General features: G+C 39.4%; 1 protein-coding gene across 4 annotated transcripts in view; it reads right to left on the bottom strand.

The window, feature by feature from the left end:
* Positions 1–16,687, bottom strand: part of cadm1b (cell adhesion molecule 1b) — a 132,531-nt gene that overhangs the window by 5,853 nt on the left and 109,991 nt on the right. For 3 of the 4 annotated variants that reach the window (XM_051065519.1, XM_051065518.1, XM_018668254.2), the window contains 3 exons: positions 15,086–15,182; positions 14,634–14,806; positions 6,081–6,131 (listed from right to left, as the gene is read on the bottom strand). In XM_051065519.1, the coding sequence (XP_050921476.1) occupies positions 6,081–6,131; positions 14,634–14,806; positions 15,086–15,182 (321 nt within the window). The remainder of the gene's footprint in view (positions 1–6,080; positions 6,132–14,633; positions 14,807–15,085; positions 15,183–16,687) is intronic. The other variant, XM_018668257.2, reaches the window with a different exon arrangement.

Below are 16,687 nucleotides of genomic sequence, written 5' to 3' on the forward strand. Positions count from 1 at the left end.
AAGGTGCTTAGAATATAAAAAAAACCCTCCAAATGACAGACAGTGTTATTACAGTGGCCTTTGTGGCCCCACACTTGAAATAAGTAGAATTTGATTATGTCTGTAATGTGGCTGGTGTCCATACCGCCAGCGGAGCTCTGCTCACAGGTCGATCGGGGAGTGCTGACATGCCCACACCGGCGTCCTGACAGGATGTGCACAGCCGTGGGGATTTATGGGGGAATAAAGAGGATTTGCAACTGATGCCTGTGTCTGCGCGGTGGTGAAATCTGCTCCGCTGAACTCCCACTACCACATGCTTTACAGTCGCACCTTTCCCGTCTCTGCACTGGAATGACTAATTGCCACTCTGGTCAGTAACAGAACATCCTATCAGACTTATCTGTCAGCGTGGAGATCAGAGCTGCAGGCTTGTCACCACGCTGATTACATGGAACATAATTTCAGTTTTCCCATCTTTTTTTTTCTTTCAATAGTTTTCTGCTCACACAACGAGGCATATCATGCACACACACGTGCACTAACCCACACACACAAACACATTACAATTTATAGATGTAATTACATGGACATAATTGAAACAATGACTCTCTTGCATTGATAGAGCAAGGCCTTCACTTGCACTAAATAGACTCTCACAGTAACCCTTTCCTGGACAGCAGCAGCAGGACAATGGGACATTGCACCAGAATCAACTTAAGGACTGTCAATAGCCATTTTGCAGCATTGAACTGCTAACATCCGTGGCTTTTGTGTTTGTCGCCGTACGGGAAGGAAATGAATGTAATGAGATGAGCATACATGGGCAATCTCCACCAAATCATTTTTCGTATTGCTGTTGCAGCAGACCATCAACAGAGCACAATATTGTCCTCAGTTGAATTCCAATGCCACTGCTCGCTCGCTAAATAGATTTCCAGAGTCCTTTGTAATAACCAAAACATTGATTTGAAGATGTACAAACACAGCTGTGACATTTAACGGAGGTGCTGAAAATACAAGTGAAGGTCTGAAAACAACTAATAAAATGGCAAATGAATGGAAATTGTGACAGTAAATTTGAACTCTTCGATGGCTGTTTATTGTATCTTTTGAGATTGGCAAAATTCTCTGCACAAAAGCAGCCAGCACCCATCTCCACTTCATACTCCCTCCTTCAACTTGTTTTCCCCCCAGTGGAGATCAAGGTGAAGGAAAAGGTTGACAAAATAATAGAACTCACCGCTCTCTCCCTAAAGTTGCCTAAAGTAACACACCACAAAAGTACACCTTATCAGCTGAGAATGAGGACACAATCTGAGTTCATTGGCACATAACATTCAATCTCCAAACTCTAATGTGCTAAATGGAGCTCTCATTATCGTTTACAACTGCTCCATGAAAAAAAAAACAAAACAATATTACTGCAATGAAACACTCTTTTAACTTCAGGGTGGGCTGGCATTACTAACCTATTCCCTGGAGACCAATTAAAATGGACCATTACAATATTTTCTTTCTTTAATAACTGTTTAAAGGAAAGGGGAGAAAAAAACTGCAGGTCAGAAAAAACACAATTTCAACTGGGAGTCAGAGTAAACAAATGTGAGGGGAAAAAAACTAGCTATTAGCATTTCTAAATGATTCTTTAATTTTTCCAATGAAATACTTCAAAGAGAAATGATACATGTGAGAGTTAAAACAACGCTGGTAAATGTTTAATGACTAATTATGCTGAATACTAAAATGCACTCGTAACAGTCTTTGTTGAAGTCAATGGTGTACATGGAGCTGAGGCTCGAATCCCACAGCAAAACAGCAGCCGTGGTGGAAACCTGCCAACACCTAACACGTACCAGTGCTGAGGGAGGAAACAGCAAACAAAACATGTATGAAAACCGGCCAGAAATGAATTCCTGAAATACCATCTGGCACTAAATCACATAATTTCCTCACTCTAAGAAAAAAAAATATCATGTTTGTTGGAACAAAGACATGGGAATAACCCTGAAGTCATATATGTATTCTGTGCAACACATGTTAAAGTCATAAGGAGCTACAAATCCCCAACAGCTTAGCCAAGCAGGCAATAAAAAATTATATTATGGTTAGTAGTATTATCCAGTCTAAAGGGTGCAGTATGAAGGCCAGATTCGAGTTCATGTATAGTGTAATATTTGCTTGCAAAGCTCTTATTGGCAGTTAATTTACAGTGTTGCACTGGCCATAAACCAAAAGGCTGTTGACCTTGGAAAACGCAGTCTAACTCACCACACTTTCAAGCCCCTTCAATTCTTAGAGTTTTTATATTCCTTTAGGTAAGCGTGTAGGCTTGGTTTCAGAGGTGGGGGACACAGTGAAGTAAAGCAAACATTTTAATGATTAGAGCAAATCACAAATCTCTGTATTGTAAACCTTCTTAAAATACATTTTGACAGACAGTTGTTATTGTTGCCTCACTACAAAGATTGGTGTAATATTCTCTCATCTTTGACTGAAATGCACTTGTAGCATCTTTTAGGACAATAGACAAAAACTATAAAAGTGAGAGGGACGTAAATAGGAAATAGGATTTTGGAAAGCGACGTGTATAATGTAAATAACAAGCCATGCCTGTAGTTTATTCAGCAGAGGTCCTAATGCAGCAAGCTAAACAACAGTTTACCTTGGACTGCAGATCTGTGAAAACATAGGGTCTTTTCAATCAAGTCTACAACATAATTCCCTGTTCCTTGTCTTTCCTCTGGCTCCTCTCGACAATCCGGGGGAGAGAGGGGTTACTGACGGCTTAGCCAGGATATGATGTCCCTGCCTTGGATCATCTCTGAGCATCTGACGAGCTGGAGCATTATCGCCAAAGACTCCCTTTATTCCTTCGATACTGGGGATTCTGGGTAAACTCTACCCTCTGCCCAAAAGATACACAACCACCGACAAAGAACTTTAGTAACACTTTATTTTATGGGTCCCACTGTTGCCAGCTATTTTCCAAAAAATGTTCCTCATAATTTCCCTAAAAACTACCTGGTGTTTAGTAGTAAGTTACCGAGATCTTTAAAGATGAAGAAAGCATTACTTGCTACAGTTACTAAGTTCTTGCTTGTAATATTCAGGTTTTAAAGAAAATAACAGGTTCATAAATTGACAACAGTATCCATCGGATATGTCCTGATAATTAGCAGCTGATTACCATCTGATTTTTAGAAAATCATGAGGAGAGGTTCTTGGAAATTAGGTGGAAAATTCTGGACCTGTTAAATAAAGTATTACCAAAATATTCAATAGAAACACATGGAGAGAAACGATGCCTAAAAACTTTCAAACACTTGAAAGAAATGTTCCTATGACTTATCTCTCCCAAGAGGTCTGCACACACTCTCTGCATCTTTTAAGACACTGGAAGACCTGACAATATGAACTCTTATGAAACTTTCTTAACATGAAACAGAATAGAAGACAAACAACTGTGGGATTCAGTGCTTTAACATGACATGTGCTCCCACGCTGCACAAAACGATATTTTGGCCTTGAACTGATTCTTCAATATGCATGGCTACAACAAGAGGGGAAAGAAGCTAACAAAACCTGGATACTTAAATCATAGTACTGTGAAATTAAAACCATATTTCTGCAGCAGTTATGAACCACAGAATGGAGGGGGAACGGGTTAACAATGTTTAGAAACCCCTCGTGCCAACAGAGGGACAATAGTGTGCTCATGTGTGGATGTGTGGATTACTGATTGACAGCAAATTGAAAGGTTAACATGCTCATTCAGTATGTTCAACTTAGCTGTAAGTAAAATACAGCACAAAACTGATGTTACTAGGTGGAATATGTGACCAAATGTGGAGAAAAGGCAAGTCCCATCACTAAAATTCAAACCTACCAACATTAGACAACAACTGAATCTGCTGAATTCTCAATGAATGGTTCATTCACTACATATAATATTGAAAAAATAAAGGCAATGAGTTCACCAAACAAGAACAGATAAAAGACAACTAGTAATTACAACAGTATAACCAGATTTGAATACACAACTATATGTAAAATTCATGAAAACGATGTCAGCCTCAGAATGGGTATATTATCTGGTTATTTGTAATTTTCTTGTTTACATTCGCAATCCATGAGCAGTTTTCAATCATATTTAGTTGACAAACACACATAATGATAATTTTTTTGTAACAGACTCCACAAGAAATGCATCTGAAAATTTTCTGACTGGACCTTTAAAATTAGGATCATATATGGTAGCAGTTCAGTGGCCTCTGATTACGAGAGAAAATCGCAGCTGGTGGTGGCGGCGGCTGTGCCAATTCACACTCTGGTTAGAATGGATGAATAAGAAATCGTGGTGTACAGTTACTTATTGGCGAGAGGAAAATGCTATACTGTGCCGTTATGCTGATTAAGGTAGCGCAAAGCAATCTACCGCAAGCCAGCTTAGCATTGCCCCTGTGACAGGGTATTTAGAAGAGTAGTGAACTGCAAGAAAGCTCAATTACATCCTCCCAGCATGTACTGCATAAATCACGGTAAATCCTCTTTCAAGCCTGTCTTTCGGAAATTACTGGAATGTTACAGTGGAAAACACGGGGACAGCTGCATCAGTGTTACTCCGAGGAGAAAAGCTTAGGGAAAAAATGCAGAGTAATGCACAGCTCTGCAAAAGCGACTTCCTGTTCTACTGGGCCACACCCAGAGAGAGTCGGAGAGTTGAAATGATGCTGTATCCATGCAGCATGATCATCACTGACATACTGCTGATACTAAAACTGAGACAGGAAAAAAAAGCAGGCTTAAAAGAGAAATTTCAAACATGAGGAAGCCATTTAAAACATGCAAAGCAGAAATGCTCTGTCATAGTGAACAGAGAGTCATGTTTGTGAGAGACCTCACAAACATGACTACAGACAGTGCCATTTATGTGACTCTTGACCTTGTTTTTAAATAATGCACAAAGAAACTGCTGAAAAGCCAATTGTTTGATCAAATAAATGTTTCAATGAATCATATCTGAAAGCTGCCACATTACAATATTGGCACTTTTAATGCAGCCACACAATGAGTTCCAAACTTATTGTATGAATATTTTTATGACTGTATGAATTTCAGAACGGTCATGACAAAAGGGCCAAAATTGCCGTATCTCTAAAGCAGCCATTGATAAACTGATCTATTCTTTAAGGATAGTTTTTGTATTGAAATGTCACATTCTGGCATATCCAAATGTCAACTCCCAAGGTTGCCTCGCCATCTGTGTAGCCTTAGCGGTGCTTTTGAAATAATAGCATTTTTTTTTTTTAATGGTTGATATTGAAATGAAATATTGCAACAGAGCTAAATCAAAGTCTAAAATAGTGGGTACAGAAGATGGCAAAAGGTTGCTCTGCTATAAACACCGCAAATGAACTGCCTTTCATTTATTTCATATGTCTTTGAGAAAATAGTTATTGATGTTTTTTTGGCCTCGCAAAGACGAAATGTGACTGGCATTTGTAGGGGGAGATGTAAAGGGCATTATAATATGATGGATGGGCCGGTTGAGATATAGCTGCAGATGCTGATAAGATAGCAGAACAGCAAAGCGGAGTCCCTACATTTTCTCAGATCAAACATGTGACTGGAAAGGGCTCTGACAGGTGTGTCTGACAGCCCGGCGCTGCCTGTCCTCAATGTCACATATCAGCAGCACTATCTGATTAAAACTGGTCATCCACAGACTCTCTTAGCCTTAGGTACAACTTCTTGCTCTCCTTGATCACCTGATCATATGTGCATGCAAGCACACATACACACAGTCTTGTCTTGATAACTTAAGGGGACATTATATTGACTTATATTAATTTCCTGGACACTTGCTCTAACCTTAACCATAACTAATATTTGCCTAAACCTAACCTTACCCTGACTTTAAAACATGTCTTAACCTTATAATTTAATTATTTACATTACAGGGACTTGCTTTTTGTCCCCATAATGTGACAGATTTATGTCCCCACAATAAGAGGAATATCTAGACCACCACACATAAACACACGCACACACATACAGACATGATTGCTGAGAGGGACAGTAGTGGGGGCATACAGTACCTTGCGTGTTGACTGGGTTGGTGGTGGGTGTGGGGATAGTAGTGGGAGCATCTAGATGAAAAGAGTAAAAAATAAAGAACATGTATAAGAAATAAAGGAAGACAAGAGTAAAGAAATAGACAAAAGTCATTGAAGATGAAAAGCTGTACTATAAAAATCATAACATGCACATGTTTTAGCTGCTGTGGTCCATGCTGGCAGCTCTGTGAGGCTGTACCTAAAGGACAGGTTCTCATTTTTAAGTCTATCTTAAGACAATAGTTATGTGCCCATATGAACATTGTAACAGGTCTTGCTCACTGTAATCATCCCTCCAGTTTAAACTGTACCTAAAGCAGTTTAAGAGTGAAAGTGTTGGGATGGGGAAAACATCCACAGTCCTCTTTCTGTGCAAAAATATATTCAAAACTATCTGAAGCTAATATGAGGCTTCAGCAGTGTGAGTTAGTTGGATTGACTGAGTACTCTCCCAAAGTTACTGTATATTTGGTATGAAATCTTTTTGTGTTATTATATCTCTACCACAGCTCAGCACAGAAACAACATCCAGGAAACAAAGAGGGAATTTAGTACTAAAAAGACTGACTGTGAAAGATATGCACTTAGTTTAATTAGCTCAGACTATTTAAGATAATCTTGAAGATAAAATGTGTCAAGAAGAGATTGAGACCATTTAAACAAGAGGAATAATTACAGCGAGCTAAACCTGTTTTAATGTTCATATGAGCACCTGAATATTGTTTAAAAGTTGACTTAAATAAATGTGAACCTATCTGCTTTAAGCAACAGCAGTGCTCTTTGCTAAAAGCTAACATCAGCATGCTTATATGCTTACAATAACAACGTTAACATGCTGATGTGTAGCAGGTATCTTTTTGTTTTTTTTAACTATGTTTGCCAGCTTAGTGCAGCTTGTTAGCATGCTAACATTTGCTATTTGCACTGAAGACAAAGTACAGCTGGTATTTGGTCATAAACCAAGTACTGCACAAAATCAGGATGAAAACATTCTGGGATCACCAAAACAATTACAATTCATGCTAAGGTGGACATAGACGTCAAAAACTAATTTTATGGCAATCCATTCAACAGCTGTTGAGATATTTGACTAAAAAGCAAAAATCTCAACCTCACAGTGGCACTACACAAGAAAAATCTGGGAATTACCAAGGTAATGAGCATACATCATCTGGGGACCATGAATATTGGTGCAAAATTTTGTGTCAGTCTGTAGGATGTTGAGATATTTTAGTTTGGATTCAGGTGGTGGACTAACATGAAAATCCTGACCTGCTGCCAGTATTCTATGAAAAGTCAGAGTATCACCAGAGTCATTAGGATTCATCCTCTGGTGATCATGAATCTGTATACCAAATTTTGTAACAATGTATCCAATAGTTGTCTCACTGCGTTGCTACAGGAATGGTCAGGTCATTAGAATTGTCTGGGTGTAATGAACCAAATTATATGACAACCCATCCAATAGTTATTAAGATATTTCAGTCAACACCAAAGTGGTGGACAGACCAACACTGCCATCCATAGAGCCACACTGCATGTCTAAAAATACAGAGAAAAGGACACTAATATTTGCACTGGGGTTGTATCATATTTCATTATGGTAAGCTACTGTATTTCTTTTTTGATAAATTTTCTAATTAACTATGAATAATAATGTCTGGCAATCATGGAAAGGTATTGCTATTTTCCAGAGTCTCTCTCAATAATTAATGTCAAACTACAAATTAAACCACTCTGGTGGTCTCCCGCTGCAGCACAGCAGAGCCAGGAGCAGCATCCTCCGCCCCTCACTGTACTGATTAGGCCTGTCACTAACCCCTAAACAAAATAATCAGAAAGACAAAATGGAGGGCAATTCAGGTATGTGATGGTACTAAGGAGGGCTGAAAGCTTTCTCATCAGGGGAATATATGCCTGGGTCTGGTGCAGGAGAGAGATAGCACGACCCCTTGCTGTGGGAGAGTCGCAGCAGGGGAAATTGGCTGGCTGTCTCCATGCCTTTACTGTCTGCACTCCATCAAAAGACAGCAGTGGGGGACCACACACTCCCAAACTAATGATAAAACATCAAGGACAGCATAATGTTGCCGCCGGGGATGGAGTGTATGGCGGAGGTGGTGTTGATGGTGGTAGGGGGGTATCAGGGTATCACGAAGAGATTCTCCTCTGACAGTATTTGAAGAGGGGGGTGGGCTAGATTTCTTTCCCTGTGACCGAAGGCAGTCTGATAGCTGAAATGTCAGTGTCTGGAAGAGGGAAATTGGCCATTCAGGGAAGGGGCCGGGATAGGATGTGGCACATATAATATCCAGCCGAACAAGAATTCTCCATGGGCAATTTCCAGGCTGGATGACTCTGGGCTCAGCATTATGAGGGCTGAAATATGAGTGTATTTTGGAGAGGCCATATTTTCAGGGAGCATTTGTATCTGTGAGGAATTTGATATGAGAAAATTTAACCATAAAGTGAAACAATGTAGGAGAAATTGTTTATCTATGCCTGCTTAAACCTGCCTGCCAACACGACAGCAGGGAAGATATTTTGCTTTTCTTTTGTCTATTTGTTTCTCTTGCTTAGAAGATGAAGTTTTATAGAAAGTATTCTTCAGATACAGAGGGAAATGTCTGCAGAAGAGGTTGTTACAATTAATCTAATTCTTATTGTGAAAAATTAAGATCAAGTGCTAAGTCATTCTATTATGTTGCATGTTTGATTAAATTAGCGTGATTCACAGGGACAGCCTTTACTAAGAACAGGGAGACCCTTGAGTCCTGTCTGCTCACATTATGTCAAAACCCTGATAAATCCCAAACTTCCACTGGCTTGTGATTCTTTGACTTCTTGTCCATGGAAGATTTATGGGTCAAAAAGTCAACTGTGGTGGTAAAAGCACCATTGTTCTCCTGCCAACAGGCAGTATGCGTGAGTTATAGCACCTTTAAGAGAGAAAGGCCTCTGTCTGGCCAGCTCTCTCCCCCATACCATGCGCTGGCCAGGGGGCACAATTCACAGCCAGCTGCAGACACACCCTCGTGGACAACAGCATGACAAGCTTCTTTCTCAGCCTTTTCGACCGGCCACATACAATACGTGCGCCACAATGGGACTTGATTTGACGTGGATTTACATCGGCCTCACACCTGTCTGCGCTGTCGCACAGTGAAAGGTCATTAGTCTTTTTGAAATAGGAAGAGCCCGAAGGACTGGCGCCGGTAGAGGGTGGCAGCAGGATGGAAGAGAACTGATGGACGATTCAGCTTAGCTCTATCAATAATACTCACAAGCAAATATTTATCAAGAACAAAACAACTCATTAAAATAAAGCTATTTGTTGCATGCAGTTGGTTAAACAAAAGCCATTTTTTGACAGGTGTGTGGCGACTTTAACAGGTGCAAGAGCTCATAAATTACAAAAGAGTGAAAATCTCACATAAGACAAGAAAACTGGGATTTTTGTAGACAAATATGAAACAGAAGTTAGTAGGCGGGATAAAAGTGGTGCGTTGGCAGACAGTTGAGGTTATGCATTGCCAGTGAAAAACTACACAATAATAGCACAAGGTTATCATGCTAAGACCAATCTATGTAGCAGAAACACACACTAATTAAGCCACTGTAGCAAGCATGATTAGTCTGGGACAACAAACCCTCATATGGACCACAACATGATTTTGTCTGGCATTAAATCCTCCAGAAAAGAGGAGTGGGAGTCGCAGACATAATTATACGTGGTTATGAGCACCTTTTACCAATCTCCTGTGTCTCATTATAGCGAGCGGAAGTCATGGAGCTTCCAACGCTCGTACACTGGAGGAACTGTGTTTAATGGAAACTGGTAAAATATGTGGATAGGAAGTTACTAATTGAAGAAGTCATGGCCAAAAGCACACACATTGATAACAAAGATACTGTAGCTTTTATACTGAATCAGAGAACATTTGCTTCCCATTGCTTTTCATTCATTCATGCAAGTGTTATTGGTGCAGCATGAAGCAAATGATACATGAATATAACAGCAACCAACACACATCATTCATGAGTTCTTAAATGCCTGCAGGCAATGGAGGGAAAATATCTAAACCATAAGAATATTATATTATTAATTTAAAGATCTGTGTTTGAGACAACTCAAATCTGAGAGGGTTTACTCAAGGAGAGGGTACGGTAAATCTCAGTTTCAGAGGAATCTAGGCACGACAATTAGGAATTTAGTCATGAAAGCTTGAATAAGTCTGCCTTGAGTGAGCTATTTGCCGGCATATGCTGTCCTTTTGTTTGGGAGTGATCATTATGGGCCCATTGGGAACAAGCAGATGTCATCATCTGCCTGGCAGAGCACGATGATGAATAACCATGGGGCGGCAGACTTATGAGAGTCACAGGAAACCTATGTCACAGATACAAAGTCACACATGTCAGCTGGTGAAATAAACATGTTATTTCTCTGACCGTCAGCCAACCTACAGAAGCACTGAACATCAGACGTAGAGTATGATGATGTGGCTGCGCTGGGAGTTATTTCTTTCAAGCGACCAAAGATATCTCTGCAATGAAAAACTGGAATATCAGTGCTTTGTGCCTGAGAGATTTGGATTTGTGAGGTCCTGCTGTGTTTGAAGCGCAGTTTTTAAGACATTCGTAAAACCCCACACGGTTATTCTTCCCCTTCAAAAACATCAACAACACCTATCCAAATAAACTGTTCAGGAGGCAGCGATTTCACAAGTTTTTAAAGTTTCTAGGTGTAGAAATTCAGTCCCAGGTTACTTTAACATTGCCGGGGAAAAAAAAACAGCATTAGTCCTGCACCCACAACACTCCCTGTTTGTCTTCTGTAATTTCTCCTGGCTCTGACAGGTTTTCTGCCGCCTCTGCCCAAGACCTTGTCCCTCCATTAAAATCCTATTCACTGCTCGCCCTACAATTAGTGAAATGGTGTTGACTTGAAAACCGTTACAAATACATTTATTTTCACAAATGCACATTTTCAGCAACTGCCATAAACATTTCGCTCATCAGTCAGACAAAAAGAAATATGTTACATTGCTGGTTTTTGACACACAGTTCATGGCTGTCATCACGACCTAAACAAGCAGACGGAGAAATAATCAAAACAATACCACCAGTCTGAAACCTGCAATCAGCTCTCACACAAAATCCACAATGAGCCCATTTTCAACAACAGCTTTGCTTTTAGCATAACACTCTTCCTCTCGACTCCTCGCATCGTGTGATCCCTCTGCTTTGGGCACATGAGTGTTGGTTTCAGTGGCCAAATCTGACAATCTGTATCAAAGCGTAATGAATAAGATATAATGGCATGGTTTGTACTATAGCATAACACACCAGGGTTTGGATGTTTTGAACAGAAACAGCATGTCAGTGTTGTTGAAAAGGTGTGCGGGGAGATCTCACTATTTCATTTCAACAACATTTAGCTGTTGTCATTATTCTCTAACCAGCATGATTCCTCACACCTGGCTAAAACTAGCAACAAAAAATACACTGCTACAGCAGTGGGTTGCAAAAGTTACCATATGTGAGTAGTCATTGAAAAAAGGTTTACTGAGGTAAATTATGGTCATGGCACTATATAAAGGACTCTGTTTACAAGATGAATCAATCCCCCCAGACTGGATGAGGTGCAAAAACTATAAAAAAAGGATAAAATATATAAATGAATATTGACATATACACATTAACATATAGAATTATAATAACAATGATGATTTTCTCTCCAAACGTCTGGTGTGCTTGAGAATTTGTGTTATTTATGTTTATTTTTTATGCCAATTATGAAAAATATTTGGTTGTGAAATTTTTGGGATGTGTAATTACATGAAGAATGAAGTATAAAGTATATGGGGAACACTGAGATACAGTAATTTATCATATCTTAAAGATCCCCTACAGACATGTTAAACATTACATATAAAAATGTTTTTCTCAAAAAAAAAATCAAATATTCATATTCATTTCAAACTTGCTGTGTAAAAATCATGCTTGATGTGTTCATATCTTAAACTCAGATGAATGCACAGTGAAGATGAAACATCCAAATTAATTAACAATAAGTATCACACATTTTTGAGTAGAGGGGAGCTTTAAGACCCCTACTTATAAATATTGTAATATTTTAGTTTAGTTTAAGTTTGATGGACAAGTAAGCCCTAATCTAACACAAAGAAACACTGATATTCTTCACACTTTTGTTGAACATAAAACCTTAAAGGCAACCAAGATCTACCCTGCACCAGGTTAAGATTTCTGACTTAAAATAGATCCATTTTAACATACAGTATAAATTACACAATGAGGATGCAGGAGATTTTCTGTACATAATACTTTACAGTCTATACAGCAGAGTCACTCTTATTCCTTGTTTTGGGTATGGTTTCTGGCAGACAATGTTCTTGGCACACAGGCAGAAACAAATTGAAACTTGAAATACAAAATGCTCTTCTTAACAGCAGGGAGCAAGCGCTCCAAGGAGAGAAAGCTAAACTCACCAACAATGGCTGCACCTGCAGCAAATTTATTTCCCCCTCGTACTCATCACCCCTGCCAGCCACCAAAAATAGGAAATTAAGGTCCGAGGAGTGTGCACTTCATTGACGTCATGTTACATGATTACTAAATGATGAATTCCCTCTCGCTTTCAAAACTTCAAACAGTTCCCTCCTGCTGTTCCCCTTGGGGATTCAAGCATTAAGATGCCTGGTGCACCTTTAAACAGTTGAGATGTTTGCAAAAAAAAAAGTTTAAACTTTTTCAGATTATGTGCGATTGCAGCAGAGTAAATTCACTGACAGTAGCAACAGTAATTGTATTTTTATTTGTTATTTATTTGATGTATTTTGGCTTTCTTTTCTGTTCTATTAATTGTTGCTTTGTGGATTGTGCTGTGTTGAAGTGAAAACAACAAAAACACAAAAACCACCATTAGTCTACCACGACTGACAATCATATTAAGGTAAATAGAAGAAGAGGCCACAGTGGAGAGAGGTTCAAACCAAGGGGAGCAAACCATCCACGGCATTTAAAGTCAAGTCCAGGGAGAAATGGTCCCTCTATTGCCCTTTACTGGTTGGCTGCAGAACACATTGAAATTCCACCCACTCCAATGTGAGTCAACAGCACCAAAGCCCATTTTTACTGTAAAAAATAAAAAGTGGAATACTCATAGCCAGTGATCTAGTTAAAGTCCATAATCTTATGATGATTTAGGTTGAGTAATTTTAATTTTGTGAATATACACTGGTTCTCTGTTCAGGCAAACTGCTCTAAAGCTGACCCCAAAAATGGATATGATAATGGTTCCAAAGTTGGTTAAAAGAATAAAAAATAATACTATGAAATACTATTTTGAGCAGGAGGATCAACAACATCAAACAGTGTATGAGAGTGATGCTGCAGTTTGCAGTCTGATAGTGTACTATTGTACACAACAAGGTGATGACACATCACTGGAATTATGACCTGTATATTACTGCAGACTCTAAGTAACAACTGATGCTTTACAGGCAAATTTGAATTGCAATGTAACAATCAAAATAAAAAGAAACAGATGAATAACTGTACCAGGCAATCATGTAGTCATATTAATAATTAGGGGGACTCAAATGTAGTTGTAAGAAGATTGGTCTAAAAAGATTGGATAGGAAGATCGGATCAGACTTAAAGGGAAAGTCCACAGAAATGCGAAATGTGCCTTAAATAGATGTGTAAAAGTGAAAAGTGAAAAAAAAAAGTAACTATTGAGAGAAGTACAATTCCTGGCTTCATCCTCGCCTCCGCACAGCTGGCCAATCATGGCGTGAATTGGGTGTGAATGTCAGATCAGAAATGATGTCTGTATCAGAAAGTTACACAAATGCAGTGTGTGTGTGTGTGTGTGTGTGTGTGTGTATTTGGGGTGGAGGGTGGGGGGTATCCAACCATCAGATATGCACTTTGAATTGAGTATACAAGCCCCTTAATGTAACTGTACATGTAGGTCAGCAGTGTCTGCTCTATGACAGTAGAGAGCAGTGGCAATACAGGCTTTTCCACCTGATGCATTTTCTACTCTGCTGTGCAAACCCTTGCTTCAAAAATATAAATCTACCGTGTAAAATCTCACTTCCTGGATTTCAAACATGCCAGTTCAAAGTCAACAGCCACTTTATCCATTACTTTTCCTCTCTGTATGGTTCAAACTCATCACCATGCATTAATAGCACAGCAGCAGCTCAAATCTTCAACATAAATTCGAAATGCTGTGGATTTGTCAACTGCAGCCACCTTCTGCGATTTTAAGCTCCCTGTTCCTCTCAATAATGCCTTATATCCATATATGTTTGAAATATGAATCTGTTTGTTGCACAAATGTTGTAGTAAATCCTTATTGTTGCTACAATTCCCCCAACGGCCAAAGCTACTATAGGCAGTTAAGTCTATAAATCTTCCCATATCAGCAACGCAGACTGAATCCTGGTGTAAAAGAGTGATGGAGGCATTTAAACATCGAGTGCAGTGAAGCGTAATACCTACCATATACATAAAGGATGTAGTCATCGTAGGCCTCTCCCACAGCATTGGACGCCACGCAGCGGTAGGTGCCGTTGTAGGACTTGTTGAGGTTCTCAATGTAGAGATCAGAGCCAGTGACCACAGCGTGAGGCGGCACATCCTCGTCTACTCTCAGCCAGTTGATCTGATGGGGACTGGAGAGCACAAATACCACACACATCACTCAGACGCTGTCTATCCACGCTAGAAATCTGAAATAAAGGTCAAATCTGAGATTGTCTGAGGAGGGCCATCGGCAGGGCCTGTCTAATGATGTCCTTTATACAGCATGCTAACAACTGGTAACATTTAAATGGTACAATGAAATTTAAAGGTTAAGGGGTGCTTGGACTGGCAGAGGAGGGATATACGGTGAGAAGTAGACTAAACAGAAATATCAAATTTGAAGTGCATCCATCTGTGTGAATACTCACTGAGGTTTTCCTTCTGCAATGCACGTCAAATCTAGATTGTCACCCTCTCTGGTTAAACCTTCAGGATATGTCACCACAATCTTCACTTCTGGTTTATCTGAAAATAAAATAGATGAGTAGCTGGAATGACCCAGTGTCATAAGTTATGAAAGACAGCCTTTTTTTCCCTCATACCTGCAGCTAAAGCAAAAGTTAAATGATGACTGAGCTCTGAAGTGAAGCGCTGAGAGAAACAGACTTCTAAATGAAAGCAAAACAGCCGAGAGTGAAACATAGCGGAGGATGAAATGATTATCCTGTGTGTTCAGTAGACATCCAGTGAGTCTACAATACCTTACAGCAAAAATGATTTTTCCTCTTATCAATGCTAGCCAAAGATTACCAAAATGTCAAGCGGTTCCAGTCAAGCTTTCTCTTTTTCCTTGAAAGGTCAGACAAAACAGTTGTCTACCTGAAAAAAATTAATATTCTGCACAGACTACAAAAGGGTACCTTAACCTTTCTTTGATGTTTAACAGTGTAAGGCAGCCTGTATTACCTCTTCAATCAATGCACCATTTAAAGAACACCTAAACATCATCTGACACCTGAGTAAAAGTTTTTTATTCCTTTGTGGTGACTGTATCCCATGGGCCAAGGCACCGGTGGGCTGTAAGAGCACAATGCCTGGACTGATCCATGATCCACGGACAACAGTGTCAGGCAGCGAAAAACATACAGGACCATCTATGATCAGATGGTCAGAGGATACACTGAGCATCTACTTGGGACACATTTCACCAAAGCATTCTGAAGAGTAACTGCACCTAGCTTGGAGTTACTCTTCATCCCTCTGCAGTCTCTGTAGGTGTTTCACCTCTTTGTAGTAGTTTTGTGTCTCACAGAGGTCCACTTTTCTTCTCATTTTGTGTCTCTTTATTGTCTTTTTGTGTCTCTATGCATTCAGTTTACACCTCTGTAGTCATTTTACATCTCTCTGTTGTCAGTTGACATCTCTTTGTTGTCTTTTTGTGTCTCTTTTTGCTTAACTTTGTGGTCGTTATGTCTCTCTTTGTAGTAGTTTTTCCCTGTGGTGTTTTTGCATCTCTGTGGTTGTTTTGCATCTCTGTGGTTGTTTTGTATGTCTTTGTAGTTATCTTGCATCTCTTTGTTGTCTTTTTGCATCTTTCAGCCTTCAGTTTGCATCTCTGTAGTCATTTTGCACCTTTATAGCTGTTTGATTGACTTTGCACAAGAAAAGTTCACTGTCATTTCAAACAAAGGCTGTGGCTCAGGGGCCCCCTGCACCCGGTGGGCCCGTACAGTAAACCATCCATGACCATGAATCACAAAAGCCACATTTATTATATTGGATTAGAGTTCAAGAGGAAATCTAATTTAGACTTTCTTTTTTTTTTTTTTTTTTTTTTTGGCAATACGTACCTACGATCCTTGTTGGTGTATTAAATTAAACTGAGGTGATTTTTTAAAAACCCATTTTATGCCAAAAACTAGCTTGTATGCATCTCCTTGGAGTTGAAAGGTATATAAGCCAATTTCTGTGCTCACTCCTAAAAAAAATAACCCTGAGGTAGTTTCATGAAAAATACTTCTAGTCACTAT

Source organism: Lates calcarifer, linkage group LG21 (assembly GCF_001640805.2).
Source record: "Lates calcarifer isolate ASB-BC8 linkage group LG21, TLL_Latcal_v3, whole genome shotgun sequence".
NCBI classification, from domain to species: Eukaryota; Metazoa; Chordata; class Actinopteri; family Centropomidae; genus Lates; species Lates calcarifer.